Source organism: Notolepis coatsorum (genome assembly GCF_963971535.1).
Source record: "Notolepis coatsorum genome assembly, chromosome: 1".
Taxonomy (NCBI): Eukaryota; Metazoa; Chordata; class Actinopteri; order Aulopiformes; family Paralepididae; genus Notolepis; species Notolepis coatsorum.
In genome coordinates this window covers 242,201,424-242,221,550 of record NC_140165.1, presented here as the reverse complement: position 1 = coordinate 242,221,550, position 20,127 = coordinate 242,201,424, and the positions used below count along the sequence as shown (strand labels likewise).

At 47.8% G+C, this 20,127-nt stretch overlaps 1 protein-coding gene across 1 annotated transcript in view; it reads right to left on the bottom strand.

Moving 5' to 3' along the window:
* sez6b (seizure related 6 homolog b) overlaps positions 1-20,127 on the bottom strand; it is a 419,489-nt gene that overhangs the window by 8,878 nt on the left and 390,484 nt on the right. The window contains 1 exon segment of the mRNA XM_084309484.1: positions 18,065-18,167. Coding sequence (XP_084165610.1) covers positions 18,065-18,167 — 103 coding nt within the window.

The window sequence follows — 20,127 nt, the reverse complement described above, 5'->3', positions numbered from 1 at the left end:
GACGGAAGAGAATATGGCAAGAGACCGGGCCGACACCCAGCGTGCCGCTGCCGGTGCCCAAAGAGAAGCAGATCTCACCAAGCGCGAAGCCGAGCGCGACAGACTACAAGCCGAGCGCGACAGACTACAAGCGCAGCTAATGGAGCAGCTGATAACCAGGGCAACACCCCCTCCCTCCACAAGGGGTTCCAGGGCCTCGTCAAGACACGGGTCAAGGGCACCCTCCCCTAACCGATTAAGCGACCCTGAGCCCGACCGCCAGAGAGAGCCCACACCCCCCTCCGAACTCCTTCCCCGACCGGTCCAAGTGAGACCCAGCTACAAGGAAGGAACAGCGGACACCGCGGAGAGGCTAAATAGACGACTACAGGATCTAGAAGACCTGGCAGAGGAAGAAGAGGGAGAAGAGGAGAGTCAAGCCCGACAGCAGCACATTACTCCACAGGACCAGGAGGTCCAGTACAGCCCAGGCTATACCCCCGCGGCTCTGCGCTACAGACCCCCGACTCGATTCACGGGTGAGCACGACGCACGACCAGTCCCGAGGAATAGCACCTGGACCAGCGGGCCATGGTACCCTGCCAGTACCAGCCCACCGAGAGGCGTAAGAGGAGACTCGCCCAGGAGGCCTCTCTTCCAACGCTCACCGATGTGCCAGCCATCCACGGCGTCATACATTGGCACACCGACGTTTCCAGACTTCACCCATGAGAACCGAGCACAGTACACGGAGCTACGGATGTGCTTAGAGACAATGATGGTGGATGTAGCTGATGAACGCCACAAGTATGCGATCCTATTGAAGCACCTGAAAGTGCCCAGAGCGCACAACATAGCGCTGGCCTATGCCACCTCTACTACCCCATACACAGCGGCTCTAGCAGCACTAGACCAAAGATATGGACGTATATGGGATTACGTAATACAAGAGATAAGGCATATTGACCGCCTACCCCCAGCAACAGACAATCGCTCACTAGACGACCTGTCTATCAAAGTACAATCCCTGGTAGGGATGCTGGGGGCGCAACGAGAAAAGGGTATGCACGAACTATACGCAAACTCGAACGTCGAGAGGATTTTAGAGAAGCTGCCGCCCGCCCGACAGGAGCGCTTCAGGCGGCAAAGAGACCACCGTGATCCTAACGGTCCCGAGCCATCCCTCCTAGACCTAGCCGACTTCCTGGCGAAAGAAGTCAGCAGCCTACGGCTGGATACGTTCGTGCGGAGCACACCAAGCTCCAGAGAGGGACCTAGGAGAGCAAACGATGGCCGAAGATCGGTGACTGTCATGCACCAATCAGAATCAGTACCGAGCAGCAAGAACCACAGTACCCCCTCGATGAAAGAGAAGTGGAAGATGGTGTGCCCGTACTGCGAGAAGGAACACTGGTTGTCACAATGTGACCAGTTCAAGAAGATGACCGCTGAAGAAGTGAGTCACTGGATAAAGTCCAACAGGCGCTGTTACCGATGTGCGCGCAGTCACATGGCAGCCGAGTGCCGCCTCAAGAAGAGGTGTAGTCGGTGTGACGGAGCCCACCTAGATGTCCTACACGACAGTAACAAAAGAAAGCCTGCACCATCCAGCAGCACAAAGGCAAGTGTTATGTACATTGACCCCGCTAGCAGCAGCGGCGCCCAGGTGCTCTTAAAGGTGGTCCGCGTAACACTGAGTTACCAAGATAAGGTCATGGACACTTACGCCGTCCTTGATGACGGGTCAGAGAAGACCCTTCTCCTCGCGTCCGCTGCGGCCCAGCTGGGGCTGCGGGGGAGCGAGAACCAGATGACGATTCGGACAATAAGAAGAGATCTAAAGACGATAAAGGGAGAGAATGTATCCTTCACTATCGCAGCAAGCGGGCAGCCCGAGAGACGGTATAGGATTACTAATGCTTTCACCAGCCAATAAATAGGACTATCGCAGTACACCTACCCCATCGCCAAGCTGATGGATAAATATGTGCACCTGCGTCAACTCCCTATCCCGCTCATAGACGGTGCCACCCCGACCCTGCTGATAGGCTCCGACCATGCAGACCTCATAGTCCCGATAGACCGGGTCCATACAGGACCCAGAGGTTGTCCTGCAGCAGTCGAGACCCGCCTAGGATGGACATTACAAGGCCCCCTCGCCAAGTCTCTTAACCGAACAGCAGCCACTAGCTGCCTCCACTCCAGAGCGACAGAAGGAGACACCACACTCCTGCAGCATGTCGAGAGGCTATGGACACTAGAGACAATGCCCTTTAAGAACGAAAAGAAAGACATCCGTTCTAAGGAAGATATCTACGCTATAGCCCTCCTCGAGCACGGGACAAAGAGAGTCAACATCAACGGAGTGATGAGATACGCAACTCCACTCCTGAGGCGAGAGGGAATGCCCACCTTTCACGCCACAAAAGAGGCGACGGAGCGGTATCTATTGAACACAGAGCGGCGCCTAGCCAAAGACCCCGCTCAAGAAGCTGTGTACCGCGCTGAGATTAACAAACTAATCACAGCGGGACACATAAAGAAAATTGACTGGCGACGTCGTGCGCTGCTCCGCGCCTCCCTGATCAAAGACGGCTTTGATCTCCGGCAGTGGGCCAGCAGCGACCCGCAAGTATTGCGCAGCCTCTCCCCCGAGGACAAGGCAGCGAGCAGCGACACCTGGATGGCGACCATCCCAGGAGAAGCCCAAGAAATGACACTAGGACTAGTCTGGCGCTTCAAAACAGACTCGCTCCATTATAGACACAAACCCCTGACCAAGGAGCAGGGAAGGTCGACGGCAATACCGACCACCAGACGGAGTGTATACAGAACACTCGCCAGACAATATGACCCGTTGGGATGTATTCTACCTTACACCACCAGGGCAAAGATGATTGTAAGAGCGCTATGGGACAAGGACCAGGGCTGGGACGATCCCATACCCGAACACCTTGCATCCACATGGAGAGAGTGGGAGATGGAACTCCGCTCACTCCCAGGTGTTAATATACGCTGCAGCTACTTCCCACCCACAGTGAGGCCAGAGACATGCAAGATCGACCTGCACGTATTCAGCGACGCCTCCGAAGTAGCCTACGGTTCGGTGGCCTACTTGCGTGCCCGAGAGGAGGGAGGAGAAATACATACTGCTTTCATCCTGGCTCGCTCAAGAATAGCCCCACGAAAGCAACAATCTATCCCGCGTCTAGAGCTCTGCGCAGCCCTAGCAGGAGCGCAGCTCGCCACGTTAATCCAACGTGAACTCACCATCCCGGTGCAAAGAACAATCTTGTGGTCAGACTCCACGACAGTACTCACATGGATCCGGTCTGATTCGTGCAGATACAAGGTCTTCGTGGGAGTCAGAGTCACCGAGATTCAAGAGTTAACAGAAGTAGCGAGCTGGAGGTATGTGGACACCAAACACAACCCAGCTGACGTCATCACCCGGGGAATGTCCCTGGATGACCTCACCCGTCACAACCTCTACAGTGACGGACCAGAGTTTCTCAAGCTCCCCGAAGAAGAGTGGCCTACACCCACCCCACGGGAGGCGAGTAAAGAGGAGGCAGAGAACAAGAAACCTATGTTCTGTGGGTTGACACACACACTCGTCCCCACAGACCCCGATCTAGACGATTGCCTCACCCTACAGAGTGCGCAGCTAAAGACATTTCTGTGGCACCACCCAGAGGTTCAGCCCACAACTGACATTTCAGCAGCTGACTACGAAGAAGCAGAACTTCTTCTACTACAACGAGCCCAGAGAGACTCGTTCCCCGATGAGCTAGCCTGTCTACAGGGAGCAAAGCCCGTCCCATCAGACAGCAGACTGCTCCACCTAGCCCCCGAGAGCGACGCCCATAATCTCATCAGAGTGGGTGGTCGTCTGCGGAGAGCCCCAGACTTACCGGATGACGTCAAGTACCCGATAGTCTTGAACAGCCGACACAAGGTCACAGAGCTGATTATAAAGAAATACGACGAGGATGTGCACCACGCAGGGGCAGAGAGAGTCTTCGCGGAGATCAGACGTCGTTATTGGATACTGCAAGGGAGAGAAGCAGTGCGGCGCTTCCAGCGAACCTGTCTAGACTGTCGTAAGTGGCGAGCCCAGCCCAGTATACCCCGGATGGCTGACCTACCTCCCTGTCGCCTCCGACTCGGCGACAAGCCTTTTCACTCCACCGGTATGGACTGTTTCGGCCCGCTGTATATAAAGAGAGGAAGAGGAACCGAGAAGCGGTGGGGTATTGTATTCAAATGCATGACCACCAGAGCGATACATATCGAACTCCTCCCAACCATGAGCACAGACTCATTCCTTATGGCCTTCCGAAGATTCACATCACGGAAAGGAAAACCGTCTACATTGTTGTCTGATCACGGGACAAACTTCAAAGGCGGAGAAAGAGAGCTGAGAGAGAGCTTCCAAGCTATGGGCCCAGAACTTAAGACCCACCTCGCTCCATCCCAGATTGACTTCCAGTTTAATCCCCCGAACGCACCTCACTTCGGTGGAACCTGGGAACGAGAAGTACGTTCCATAAAGACAGCCCTGTACGCCGTGCTTGGGGCCCAGACCGTGGCGGAAGAAGTCCTAATGACAGTCCTCACGGAGATCGAGGGAGTATTGAACTCAAAGCCCCTCGGTTACGTCTCAAGTGATGTAGCAGATGTCGACCCAGTCACCCCCAACACACTCTTGATGGGGCGGCTGGACCCCGCGCTACCCCAGACAATGTACAGGCCTGAAGAAGCGAACGGCCGAAGAATGTGGAGGTACAGTCAAGTACTGGCTGACAAGTTTTGGAACAGCTTCCTACTCCACTACCTACCGTCTCTACAGACCCGCCAGAAGTGGGTAAAAGAGAGAGACAATTTGACAGAAGGAACAGTCGTCATGATTATCGACCAGTCACTACCCCGAGCTATGTGGCCGGCTGGCCGCGTAAGCAAAGTGATCACCGGTGCCGATGGAAAGGTCCGAGCAGCTGAAGTGCTCGTCCAAGGGCGGACCTACACCCGACCCGTGGCGAGGCTAATAGAACTGCCAAGGCTCCCCGATACTATCGATGACGACCATGACCCTATGACTTTGTGAGTTGACTGACCCTCACAGCGGACATTGAGTAGTGGACAGTGCGGTTAATCTGTCTCTGCTTAGCTAATTAGGTGGGACTAATTAGGGGGCGGCTGTTGTGAAGGATCAGATTAAACCGAATATATATATTTATTTATGGATATATATTGAATAGTATTTGTATATCGTTTGATATCCCTTGTATATTCCTTGTACATATACACGGAATATCCCTTTAGTCTACTATAGCCCATAATAGTTAATTCTCTTATTGGACAAGGACCTGGCGCCAGGAGACAAGCCCCTTGGAGCCAAGTTCAATGGTACCGACGAGACATGTCTCTACTAGCCCCGGCTCTGCGCAGGAATACGGCTACCGAAAAGAGAGTGGCACTATTTGTTCACCGTGCATATAAATATGGCGCAAGTAAATGTAGAAGACCTTAGTCCTTTACCCTTCTACCCAACTAAGTAACAGAACGTGAAGCCTCACCCCACGATACCGTGTGCGGTGTAGTATGGCCTGTTTGGCCTTAGAATAGCATTGAGACCTCGTGCGAATTAATAGCTGAATTGTCAGAGTTTGGCACCGTATTTCTATTAAGTAATAATAGTCTATTATGTATGGTGCATCGTGCGGTTAGAGTTCTAAAGTGAGCAGCATCCCCGTCGCTTCCTCGTGTTATCTAGAGTCTTAGCCAGGTTGGGCAGACCACACGTGGTGCTTTCATCCGAGGAGTTCTAGGCGAGGACCGAGTGGACCTGTACATTGGATTACCTACCCGACGACTGCTGAGCCCTATGCGGCATGGAATATATATTTGCTTTGGTACTTTGATTTGTGGAGCGGATAATCGCCAACACCGGTGAGTGTTGGATTTACCCCGAAAGGAGTCAAGGTGAGACGGCGCTCAGACCAGACTGAGGTCGCCTCGCTTCTTCTTCATTGTGGACCTACAGCTACAGCTACAGCTACAGCCTACAAGAGAGCCAAGGTGTATTCATCTGTGGATCAAGATTCTACTGCACTTCTGTACTTGAAGTCTCCCTAGACATCGTTGACCAGACGGGATACTGCCGACGGCTCTCCTACCCCCCCTACCGGCTTACCACCGGGAGGACCCCTACAGTATATCCAGCTATAATCATTAAGTGTGCCATCGTTATAATTCCCTAAGAGCCAGGTTGTATACTTGCTTCCTGCGTAACCAGAGATTGGACATTCAGTGTTGATTTGCCTACGAGTACTCATTTGCCTTACAAGTGCATTCAAATCATAAATGTAATAGTAACTATTATATGTACCTTTAGCTATATATTAAATATTTGATTATTACCTTTGTGTGGACCCGATTTCATTGTGGGAAAGTGTTCATCATATTTAGATATCGTGTACTGTATGGCCAGAAGTTAAAGTACATAAAGCGGTAGTGGTTTAATGATACCATACTTATCAATACAGTCAGGGAATTGTACCCCTCAGTTACAGTGGTACTTGGAGAGCCAGCTATGTTCTCAGGTGGTAGCCTACTTGGTGTAAAAAGTTTGAGAACCACTGTCAAAGAAAGCTGTGGCAGAATTTCCTAGATCCCACCTCACCCCTGCCCACTTTGACAACCTAGGATGGCTTAGAGTAGACGACAGAGTACAGCAACTTGCAATGGGCCTGGTCTACAAGATACACTACACAACTAAGGTACCCATGTACATGTCAAAATACTTCCCAAAGGTCAGTGAATACCACGACCACAACACCAGAGGGAGCTCCACAAATCATGTTAAACCCAGATTCGGCTCAAACAAGGGACTAAACACGTTTTGCAAATATGCCACATCAATGTGGAACGCCCTACCCACAGCTGTAAAGGAATGTAAATCACTACCCACTTTCAAAACCACTCTCAAAGAGCACCTACGGGAGACTGCAATTCGAAACTGGCCCCTGTAAATGTCCTAACCCAACCCCCTCCAATGTACAGTAAATGTCCTAACCCAATAATACACGAGACCCTCTTCTTGGGACCAAGTAAGGTTTCGTCGATAATCCAATGTACAGTTACCCCCCCCCACCCAACCACCTCCAATGTACAGTTTCCGACCCCCCCCTCCACCCCACCTACCCAACCTCCTCCAATGTACAGTTTCTTCGTCAAATGTATATACTCTCTTTTTTAGACTCTTTTTGTATGACAAACAATACTGTATTTGTAAATCTGGTATGCCATAAATGTATAGATGTAGCAGTATTGTCTATCTGTATGTCATGTATGTCATATATGTTATGATGAATTGAAAATGGGGGACCCTGATGTAAACAAGACGAAAGTCTTTCTCTGGTCTGCATCCCCTTAACAATTGTGTGTATTGAGCTGTACTGTATTGTACCCATTCTGCAATCTGTTAATACCATTTTCAATCAATCAATCAATCAATCAATCAATCAATCAATCAATCAATCAATCAATCACTCAATCAATCAATCAATCAATCAATCAGAAAGTAGAGATACACAACAGAGAATCAGTATTCAGGATGTGACTTAAATTATCTCACCTCATTGTTCTTCAGTGGGGCAGACATGTAAGGAGAAGACACAGGGGGATTAAAGGGTAAATTAAATTACAAGGACGCAGTCCCTATAAGACAAGGTATTGCATTTTTCATCTACATCATTTCCTGGAGCTGTAATTAACACAACACAAGGATTCAATGTCCCCAATGACATCACCGGTCGCCGTTTTAAAACTCATTTACTCTCAATAACTGTCAAACTTAATTAATGTGTGCAAAACTGTTTAAATCAGCATTGTTCTTTTGGTGAAGTGCCCCTTTAACTTGAGGGTACATCCATGTGTTCTAACTGTAATCACTTTTGACTGTAATCACTACATAGTTGTTTGTTGATTTGTAACTTGCTTGGCCTTGTGCCTACACCCGTGACTGTCACGTCAAAGAGAAACCTAACGTCAATATCTCAACTTGCACAAGTGAAAGATGCACAGATAGATTTAAATTAAGAAATTAAGTCTGATTGCAGCCATGGGGAGAATCAATAGGGTAGCGGGGAAGAGCTTCTCCCTCGTTAAAGAAGATTTAATTGATCCATTCTGCCTCCCAATAATAACTGCATTCCCTAATTAATTGTAGATTTTTGTGAAAAGTAGAGGAAAATATCAACAGGCCACAACCCCCTTATTAATTAATTCTCTACAGAATTATTTTAAGAGATGTACAAATATCTTTCAGTTCAAGAAAATGTAAAGAACAGACTTTATGAAGTTGAGGTTTCCACATGACCCTATTTATTTAAATTCTTTCTCGTAACAAGTATTGCTTGTTAAATATGTTTAATTGACAGACCATCTATTTCTATTGTATATTTATTTTATTCTCCCTGCTTCCTTTTCTCTCATGGAATGTGCAAATTGAGAGGTACTTTTATTATGAAATTATGCTATTGTGCTTTTGTGGATCTGTGCATTGCCATGAACGGAACAAATAAAAATGAAATTAAATATTAGGGTGCCATGTTGGACTCCTTTAGTACAGGCGCTACACAACATGGCCTGCACATGACCTGCACAAATTGCAACAGAAACTCTTTCAATATTATTATGTTATATAAATATTATAATATTTATAACATATAAAAAATCGTAAGAAATCCAAGTGGTGGAAAGTATTGAAAAATACAGAAATCTGTGATGCTATACAATCTCCCATTGCCTGCCCATGTTAATTGTTATTTATTTATGCATGTCTTCTTGTCTGATGTCCATACAAAGGGTTCAGGACTGTCCACAATCAACCAGAAACAGATTTGCACGAGACATGTGGTTGGATGCAGTCCAGTGCAAAATCCACGTGAACAGGATTAATTGCAAATCAAGTTGAAGGTTACAAAATGTGCAATTAGTGAAGTTCATTAGTGGTTATCCGTCAGTTACTGTAAAAATGTATATTCATCTTCCGTTTGTGATTGTTGGCATCATGAGTGCAACAATATATGCCGTCTGTGAGGAGCCAGCAGAGGGAAGAGAACAGCCACCCTTACTGACACCATCCACCCTTACTGACACCATCCACACTTACTGACACCATCCACCCTTACTGACACCACCCACCCTTACTGACACCCTTACTGACACCATCCACCCTTACTGACACCACCCACCCTTACTGACACCACCCACCCTTACTGACACCCTTACTGACACCATCCACACTTACTGACACCACCCACCCTTACTGACACCCTTACTGACACCATCCACACTTACTGACACCATCCACCCTTACTGACACCATCCACCCTTACTGACACCATCCACACTTACTGACACCACCCACCCTTACTGACACCATCCACCCTTACTGACACCACCCACCCTTACTGACACCACCCACCCTTACTGACACCCTTACTGACACCACCCACCCTTACTGACACCACCCACCCTTACTGACACCCTTACTGACACCACCCACCCTTACTGACACCCTTACTGACACCACCCACCCTTACTGACACCCTTACTGACACCACCCACCCTTACTGACACCACCCACCCTTACTGACACCCTTACTGACACCACCCACCCTTACTGACACCCTTACTGACACCACCCACCCTTACTGACACCCTTACTGACACCACCCACCCTTACTGACACCCTTACTGACACCCTTACTGACACCACCCACCCTTACTGACACCATCCACCCTTACTGACACCATCCACCCTTACTGACACCCTTACTGACACCATCCACCCTTACTGACACCATCCACCCTTACTGACACCATCCACCCTTACTGACACCCTTACTGACACCACCCACCCTTACTGACACCCTTACTACATGGTACCACTGGGTAGTTTACTATAGGGTAGTTTAGTTAGGGTACAGGGTACTACATGGTACCACAGAGTACTACTTGGTACTGCATGGCATTACAGGGTACTACATGGCTTACATAGCTCTACATGGCACTACATGGAACTACATGGCACTACGGGGTACTACATGGTACCACAAGGCACCACAGGGTACTACATGGCACTACAGGGTACTACAGGATACTACGGGGTACTACATGGCACTATGGGGTACTATAGGGTACTACATGGCACTACGGGGTACTACATGGCACTACAGGGTACTACATGTCTGCTCCTTTGCAGCACCACAAACATGGGAACTCTCTAACTCTTCCCCCCCCCCCCTCCCTCCCCCTTCTCTCTGAGTACCCGTCTCCTGGCGCTGACCAAGGTGATGGATGCCTCGGGGTCTTGGCCAAGCTTGTAGTGACTGCTCTACATGCACCTCCGAGGCCTTGGATCAGTTATTCACCGCCGTCTGTCCGTGGTCCTGTCAACTGATTAACAGACTGTTAACAGATTAACAGTCAACGCGGTTTCATTGCTGGGTTAAGTACTTCTATTCTATTCACATAATACGCTTACTTCATATATCTACTCCATTCACATATATGCCTACCACTTGTATCTATTGCTATGTCCGCCTACTACAATCTCATGAGCTGTCTAACGCCTGTCCCGTCTCCCTGTCTTCCTATGACTTGCTGTCCTGGAGTGTTGACCGGAGTGTTGGACGTCCCGTGACGAAGGCCGGGAGATTGCGACCCCCTCTGCGTGCCCCCCTGTCTCCGGAGGTCTCGTAGTGGTGACCGGAGTGCCGGATGTCCCGCGATGATGTCGGGGAGTTCGCGACCCTCTCTGCGCCACCCCCCTTCCCCCTGTCTCCGGCTGTCCCTGAGCAACGACCGGAGTGTTGAATGTCCCGTGACTAAGACGGGGAGGACGTGACCCTCTTGCGCCGCCCCTGTGCCTCAAATAGATCCGCTATCAACTCTATCTTTAATCTTTCAAAATGTTCAGTTGCTATCGCTATTAGCTCTATCTTTAATTTTTCAAAATGTACAGTTGCTATTGCATGCACTCATCTGTGTTTCACCACACACATGAGTGCATGCTTACCAACTGTCCGTCTGCAACACTACTATCACCGACATCTAAGAAGGGAGATCCCCCCTTGAACGGCCCTTCTAAGGTTTCTCTCCTCCACATTGCCTGTGGAGCTTTTTTTCCCTATTGTTAGGTTTTAGTGAGTTTTTCCTTACCTTCGCGTGGGGTATGTCTGGGAGTGCTTGCATTCTTTCATTTATTTGCATTCATCTAAAAAAATTTTGGACCCTATGGTGTTCTTGTTCTGTTCTTGACTTATTGTTATGTTGTCTTCTTGACTTGTTTAAAGAAGACCTGTACGGCCCATGGGGACATTAACGTGTGTTGTCGGGCCCTATAAATAAATTTGATTTGATTTGATTTGATTTACTGACACCATCCACCCTTACTGACACCACCCACCCTTACTGACACCCTTACTGACACCACCCACCCTTACTGACACCACCCACCCTTACTGACACCACCCACCCTTACTGACACCATCCACCCTTACTGACACCACCCACCCTTACTGACACCATCCACCCTTACTGACACCACCCACCCTTACTGACACCATCCACCCTTACTGACACCACCCACCCTTACTGACACCCTTACTGACACCACCCACCCTTACTGACACCACCCACCCTTACTGACACCCTTACTGACACCACCCACCCTTACTGACACCCTTACTGACACCACCCACCCTTACTGACACCCTTACTGACACCACCCACCCTTACTGACACCACCCACCCTTACTGACACCCTTACTGACACCACCCACCCTTACTGACACCCTTACTGACACCCTTACTGACACCCTTACTGACACCACCCACCCTTACTGACACCCTTACTGACACCCTTGCTGACACCACCCACCCTTACTGACACCACCCACCATTACTGACACCATCCACCCTTACTGACACCCTTACTGACACCATCCACCCTTACTGACACCATCCACCCTTACTGACACCATCCACCCTTACTGACACCCTTACTGACACCACCCACCCTTACTGACACCCTTACTGACACCATCCACCCTTACTGACACCACCCACCCTTACTGACACCCTTACTGACACCACCCACCCTTACTGACACCCTTACTGACACCACCCACCCTTACTGACACCCTTACTGACACCACCCACCCTTACTGACACCCTTACTGACACCACCCACCCTTACTGACACCCTTACTGACACCACCCACTGGTCAACACACATAGGCACAGTAGTAAAGAAGGCGAAACAGCGTCTCTACCACCTGAGACAGTTAAGGAAGTTCAGAGTATCGGGGAAGATACTCCAGTCCTTCTACTCAGGAGCTGTAGAGAGCATCCTGACCGGAAACATCACTGCCTGGTATGGAAACAGCACGGCACAGGACAAGAAGGCCCTACAGAAAGTGGTGCGCTCAGCCGAGCGTACCACGGGTATTGCACTACCCCCCCTGCAGGTTCTATACAACAAGAGGTGCAAATCCAGAGCCTGCAGGATAATGAAAGACCCTCACCACCCCAATAACAGCCTGTTTCAGCTGCTGAGGTCAGGCAGACGCCTGCAAATCCCAGCTACTAGGACAGAGCGGCTTAGGCTCAGCTTCTTCCCCCAGGCCATCAGAGCCATGAACAATGTACATTGAGTGCTCAGAACATTGAACTGTCCACACACAAGCACACATGAACACACACACGACACGCACACTGTGCACGCTCACACACGAGCAGCCACTTAACACTTTAACATGAGCGGGCACACACTCATGTCGCACACACGCACACTTATGGCCAAAGGAAAGGACACTTTAAATTAGAATAACAGGAACAGTGTATTGCACTACCAAAGCTAACTAGCATGTCACACATGCGCTGTAAATAACTATGTACAGATACCGAGATGTCACTCCATGTTACCTGCTACCTGTTACTGCACAATGTTGTTTCTTCTTTTGATTCTATTATATGTACCACTGTATTGCACATCGTTGCGGGCAAGACCACCCGCATTTCATTGTATACCTGTATGCCGTGACAATTAAAACTCTTGACTTGACTTGACTTGACTTACTGACACCACCCACCCTTACTGACACCCTTACTGACACCATCCACCCTTACTGACACCATCCACCCTTACTGACACCATCCACCCTTACTGACACCACCCACCCTTACTGACACCACCCACCCTTACTGACACCATCCACCCTTACTGACACCATCCACCCTTACTGACACCGTCCACCGAGCATCTTGAGAGGACGACATCCATACAGCACATCACCCGGGGAACTGGTTCATCAAGTCTGCCTCAAGAAACACACCAACTGACAACAGACGGTGAAGCTGCTGAAGGAAGAGAGTTGACAGCCGCGCTCTGCGCTCGGCTGAGGAGGAGTCGGACTGTGACCCGACCCGAGGCGGTCCGTTCTGCGGGGGGTCAGCGCATGTTGGGACCAGGAGCCGGTCCGTTCTGCGGGGGGTCAGCGCGTGTTGGGACCAGGAGGCGGTCCGTTCTGCGGGGGGTCAGAGCGTGTTGGGACCAGGAGGTCAGAGCGTGTCGGGACCAGGAGGTCAGAGCGTGTTGGGACCAGGAGGCGATCCGTTCTGCGGGGGGTCAGCGCGTGTTGGGACCAGGAGGCGGTCCGTTCTGCGGGGGGTCAGAGCGTGTCGGGACCAGGAGGTCAGCATGTGTCGGGACCAGGAGGTCAGCGCGTGTTGGGACCAGGAGGTCAGAGCGTGTTGGGACCAGGAGGTCAGCGCGTGTCGGGACCAGGAGGTCAGCGCGTGTTGGGACCAGGAGGAGGTCAGCGCGTGTCGGGACCAGGAGGTCAGAGCGTGTTGGGACCAGGAGGAGGTCAGCGCGTGTCGGGACCAGGAGGTCAGCATGTGTCGGGACCAGGAGGTCAGAGCGTGTTGGGACCAGGAGGAGGTCAGCGCGTGTCGGGACCAGGAGGTCAGCATGTGTTGGGACCAGGAGGTCAGAGCGTGTTGGGACCAGGAGGAGGTCAGCGCGTGTCGGGACCAGGAGGTCAGCATGTGTTGGGACCAGGAGGTCAGAGCGTGTTGGGACCAGGAGAAGGTCAGCGCGTGTCGGGACCAGGAGGTCAGCATGTGTTGGGACCAGGAGGTCAGAGCGTGTTGGGACCAGGAGGTCAGAGCGTGTTGGGACCAGGAGGTCAGAGCGCGTTGGGACCAGGAGGAGGTCAGCGTGTGTCGGGCAGTGCTGTGGCTATTCTTCCTGGGGTCCATAACACGTAAAATACAGTTACATTCACATGTCATACAGACAATTAAAACAACAATAAATACTCCTTATCAAATTCATAATACAATACAACAATACTCCCAATCAATTCATAATACAATACAACAATACTTACTCATAATTAATTCATAGTACAATACAGCATAATATACTATTTAGCTTTTACATACATTATCTATGTTCATATCAACTAATTATACAATCTTCTAATAATATATCCATAGAGTGTCAGTGTCCAGTGTCCAGTGTCAATGTACAGTTTCTACGTCAAATGTATATACTTTTTTTTCTGGACTCTTTTTGTATCACAAACAGTACTGTATTTACAAATCTGGTATGTCATAAATATATAGATGTAGCAGTACTGTCTATCTGTATGTCATGTATGTCATATATGTTACGATGAATTGAAAATGGGGGACCCTGATGTAAACAAGACGAAAGTCTTTCTCTGGTCTGCATCCCCTTAACAATTGTATGTATTGAGCCGTACTGTACTGTACCCATTCTGCAATCTGTTAATAAAGTTTTCAATCAATCAATCAATCAATCAGTCCATCACAGAGTGTGCAGCTAGAAGTTGCTACTAGAAGCCGAACAGATCACAATCAATGATCTCGTTAGCCAGATGGAAGGCAATCTCCAAGGCTCAGAACTTCAAGCGGAATATTCCAGTGACAGATAAATCGACAAGACCAATCAACGGGAAGCCAAATGTGGTTACCTTCCGGAGCCACGAAGCAATCCTTCAGGACTTGTTACGCTCACAGGGAAGCTGATCCACAGACGGAGAAGAAAAGGATAATTGAACCTGCTGCCAAACTTGTCATCAAATCGGTGGAAACATCCCATGATGTAGATCCGGACTGTGACTCACGGAGGTCTGAAGAAGGTGCTGCCAACAGCGTTCTTCCGGGAAGCCTCTGGGTTCTACTGAAAGGGGCTGCTTGTGGGCAAAAACATCTGCATGAGAACCGCCTCCGATGGTCAGACGGTCACGCAGGCAACCCAGACCGAGCCACTGCAGAGGATGGGGTCGTGTGCGAATTCAGCTCAGGCTGCATGTGACGACCATGGAGAAGATAAGCCGGGACAACTCACACTGACTTAAACGTTTACATGTTGTTTACCTTTATGTTCATCACAGTGCCAACTTTTATGTTGATTGGTGCCAATTTGGCAGTCACAGATATTTTGAAAGTAATATAAAAGTACTATTGAATTAAAATTATATTTAAATAATTTTGTTTTTAAATGTATGTTAATCAATGCCAAGATTTCTATGGATTAGTGTACATTTATATAAATGTTATTTGTATAGCACCTTTCATACAAGAATTGAAGTGCGTCACAGCAGTAAAAAAATACATAAAATTATCACAAATTTGGCAGATCAAGAGCAATGCATAAAGTGCAGACTTAAAAGTAAGCATAAAATGAGCATAAAATAGACGGCAGCAAAATAGACGAGTACAAGTCAAGATAAGGCATAGAACATTAAATCACATAATTCTTCATATTGGAATCTAACATCTTAATAGGCCTCTTTGTTTACAGTTTGATTGTCACTGATACACAAACAATAGACATATCAACCCAGTATTTTAGATGTTTACTCAATACGGTTGATAAGAAAATGGTAAAAGAAAACAGTGCTTCAGTACAGCAGTATTTTACAAGTATACTAATATAGTGATGTTGCTTTAAAATATTAAAAGTCTAAGCAAAAACTTATATGCAAAAGTGGTTTGGTTAATTAACACATTTGAAATATACTTTCCACCACTTCGATCTCTTAGGACGTTTTATATGTTATAATATAGAGGATACTTTAAGGAATAATACATATTTATCAGATCTTCTGTTGCAATTTGAGGTTCACCACTTTTCCCCTCACAAAACGCCTGTACTGTTCTTGAGTGAAATAGCCTTTGCGAGGCACTGGAAGTGAATTACCTGTAGGTTTTACTGTGCTCAAACTCACTTTCACTCAAATACGGGGATTGAAACTGCAATCTGGCAACCCGACAGACCGTGATTTGAATGACAGCAGCTGAATTCAGGGGTACTGAGGCTCAACTGCGCACACAGGAGATTTTCCAGTAATAGCTCCTGGGTAATTGATTGCTCCTGAGTAATTGATTGCTCCTGAGTAATTGATTGCTCATGGGGAAAGATAATCTTGGAAAGAAGCAGGAAATCCCACACATCCAAGCCTCAACCACGTAGAAGCACTGGAATGAGGCATTCTATTAAAACTGAAGGAAAGTTCACAACCTACACGGTTTATTCATAAACCTTTTGGATTTGTAAAATGTAGCACTGTTGAGAAGTGTGAAATCATACACAAATTCAACACGTATTCATAAACATAGCATAACATAACATAGCATAAACATAGCATTCATAAACTAACCGAATTTTTTGTTGTTGTAAATGATCTCTCTCAGATTTATTAAAATTTGATGATGATCTGTTGCTTTAGGCCATGTCCAGACTAAGACGATCTTGGTCATTTTAGGCAATGTATTTGATCGTTTGCATCGTTCTGCCAGACAGAACTGCGTTCTGGCAGCCTGAAGACGGTACTTTTTGATACCACCCTCCAGAGTGGAGACGCCCCCCCCATTGCATTGCGTCACCATATTTACAAGCGATACACGGCTTCTCCTGAACCGATGACACGTTGGCCCACCTCTCCCTTACCCCGAGACCTGGTTTTAACATGGAATTAATTACCTAAATTCTGTATTCAAGTCATATTTATTTGTATAGCCCAATATAACAATACATGTCTCAACAGGCTTCACCCCTGACCTCTAACCCCCAATGAAGACAAGGAAAAATAATAATCACAACACAAGGAAAAGCATAGTAAATTCCTAACGCACCTTTTTCCACCTTTGTTTTGCTAGAGTGAAACTTGCTACAGCATGTTATTGTTACTGCTATCCAATTTACAGTCTTGATGTAGTCTCTCGCTCTCTTTATTATTTCTATTATCATTATTATTATTATTATTATTATTATTATTATTATTATTATTATTATTATTATTATTATTATTATTATCCATATATGTCTTTGTCTTTCTTTCCTTCCCTCTCTCTCTCTCTCTCTCTCTCTCTCTCTCTCTCTCTCCCTCTCTCTCTCTCCCCCCCCCATGGTATCTCTTTCTTTGTCCAACATCTCTCTCTCTGCATCCCTATAATACCCCTATAATTGCCCACCTTCTACCTTTCACTCTCTCGCCCTTAAGCTGGTCCAGAGGAGCTCTCTCTCTCTCTCTCTCTCTCTCTCTCTCTCTCTCTCTCTCTCTCTCTCTCTCTCTCTCTCTCTCTCTCTCTCTCTCTCTCTCATCTCTCTCTCTCTCTCTCTCCTCTCTCTCTCTCTCTCTCTCTCTCTCTCTCTCTCTCCTCTCTCTCTCTCTCTCTCTCTCTCTCTCTCTCTCACCACAGCGGTGGCACGGAACGACCTGAGCTCCCGGTGGAAGAGTACGTCCTCACCCGGAGCTTTCTCTCTTTTTTTCTTTATCTCGCTCTTTCTTTCTTAATATCTGCCTCTCTCTCTTCCTCTCACACACACGCACACGCACACGCACACACACACACACACACCACACACACACACACACACACACACACACACACACACACACACACACACACACACACACACACACACACACACACACACACACACACACACACAGCTCAACACACACTTATTTACCGTTGTGTCATAAACAGAGTTGTCATAGGTGGACTCTTCTGTGATGTGATCATATGACGGGGAAGATGAGGACATGGGCAGCCGTAGAGGTTTCCCCTGAACCCTGCACACAAACAGAGAAGACACACACACTAAAACAATACCATGAACCCTGCACACAAACAGAGAAGACACACACACTAAAACAATACCATGAACCCTGCACACAAACAGAGAAGACACACACACTAAAACAACACCATGAACCCTGCACACAAACAGAGAAGACACACACACTAAAACAACACCATGAACCCTGCACACAAACAGAGAAGACACACACACTAAAACAACACCATGAACCCTGCACACAAACAGAGAAGACACACACACTAAAACAATACCATGAACCCTGCACACAAACAGAGAAGACACACACACTAAAACAACACCATGAACCCTGCACACAAACAGAGAAGACACACACACTAAAACAATACCATGAACCCTGCACACAAACAGAGAAGACACACACACTAAAACAATACCATGAACCCTGCATATTGATTGATTGATTGAATTGATTGAAAAGTTTATTAACAGATTGCAGAATGGGTACAGTACAGTACGGCTCAATACATACAATTGTTAAGGGATGCAGACCAGAGAAAGACTTTCGTCTTGTTTACATCAGGGTCCCCCATTTTCAATTCATCATAACATATATGACATACATGACATACAGATAGACAGTACTGCTACATCTATACATTTATGACATATCAGATTTGCAAATACAGTACTGTTTGTGATACAAAAGTGTCCAGAAAAGGAGTGTATATACATTTGGCGTAGAAACTGTACATTGGAGGAGGTTGGTGGGGTGGGGTTGGGTGGGTTGGGTGAGGGCTGTACATTGGAGGTGGGGGGGGGGGGGGGGGGGGGGGGTTGGGTAGGGGACACACACACATTTTACACTGTACATTGGAATATTGACAAAGCCTTACTTGGTCATTTACTGTACAACTAGGTTAGGACATTTGTAGGGGCCAGTTTCGAATTGCAGTCTCACGTAGGTGTTTTTTGAGAGTGTTTTTGAAGGTGGGTAGTGATTCACATTCCTTTACAGCTTTGGGTAGGGCGTTCCACATTGATGTGGCATAATTGCGAAACGTGTTTAGTCCCTTGTTTGAGCCGAATCTGGGTTTTACATGATTTGTGGAGCTCCCTCTGGTGTTGTGATCGTGGTATTCACTGACCTTTGGGAAGTATTTTGACATGTACATGGGTACCTTGGTCGCGTAGTGTATCTTGTAGACCAGGCCCATTGCAAGTTGCTGTACTCTGTCGTCTACTCTAAGCCATCCTAGGTTGTCAAAGTGGGCAGGGGTGAGGTGGGTTCTAGGAGTCAGGTCAAGTAGTAGTCTGACTAGCTTGTTTTGAGATGTTTGTAATTTGTTTTTTAGTGCCTTTGAGGTGCTTTGGTACCATGAGGTGCAAGCATAGTCGTAGTACCCTTGAATGAGTGCTCCTGCTAGAGTCTTCAGGGTATTCTTGTTTACCAGAGAGGAGATCCGGTACAAGAATCGCGTTCGTTGGTTGACTTTTTTTATTACATTGGATGCCATTTTGTCACAGGAAAGATTAGCCTCTAGGATGGAACCCAGGTAGGTAATTTCATCTTTCCTTGTGATAATATTGTCACCCACTGTAACCGAGAAGCCGTCGGTCTTGCTGAGTTTGTTATTTGAACCGAAGAGAATGGACTCTGTTTTGCCCATGTGTAATGATAGTTTGTTGTCGGCGAGCCATATGCAGATTTTGCCTAGTTCCGAGCTGAGGGCTTTTTCAACCTGTAACTTGTTCTTGTCAGAGACCAGCAGGGCTGAGTCGTCCGCAAACAGGAACAAGTTGCAGTCACAAGCTGACGACATGTCATTTGCATAAATTAGGAATAGTAGCGGTCCTAGTATGCTTCCTTGTGGAACACCACAGCTCACTGTGAGGGGGGGGGATAGGGTACCGTTTACTTCCACCATCTGTTCCCTCCCCTCCAGGTAGGATTGTATCCAGCTCACTGATAA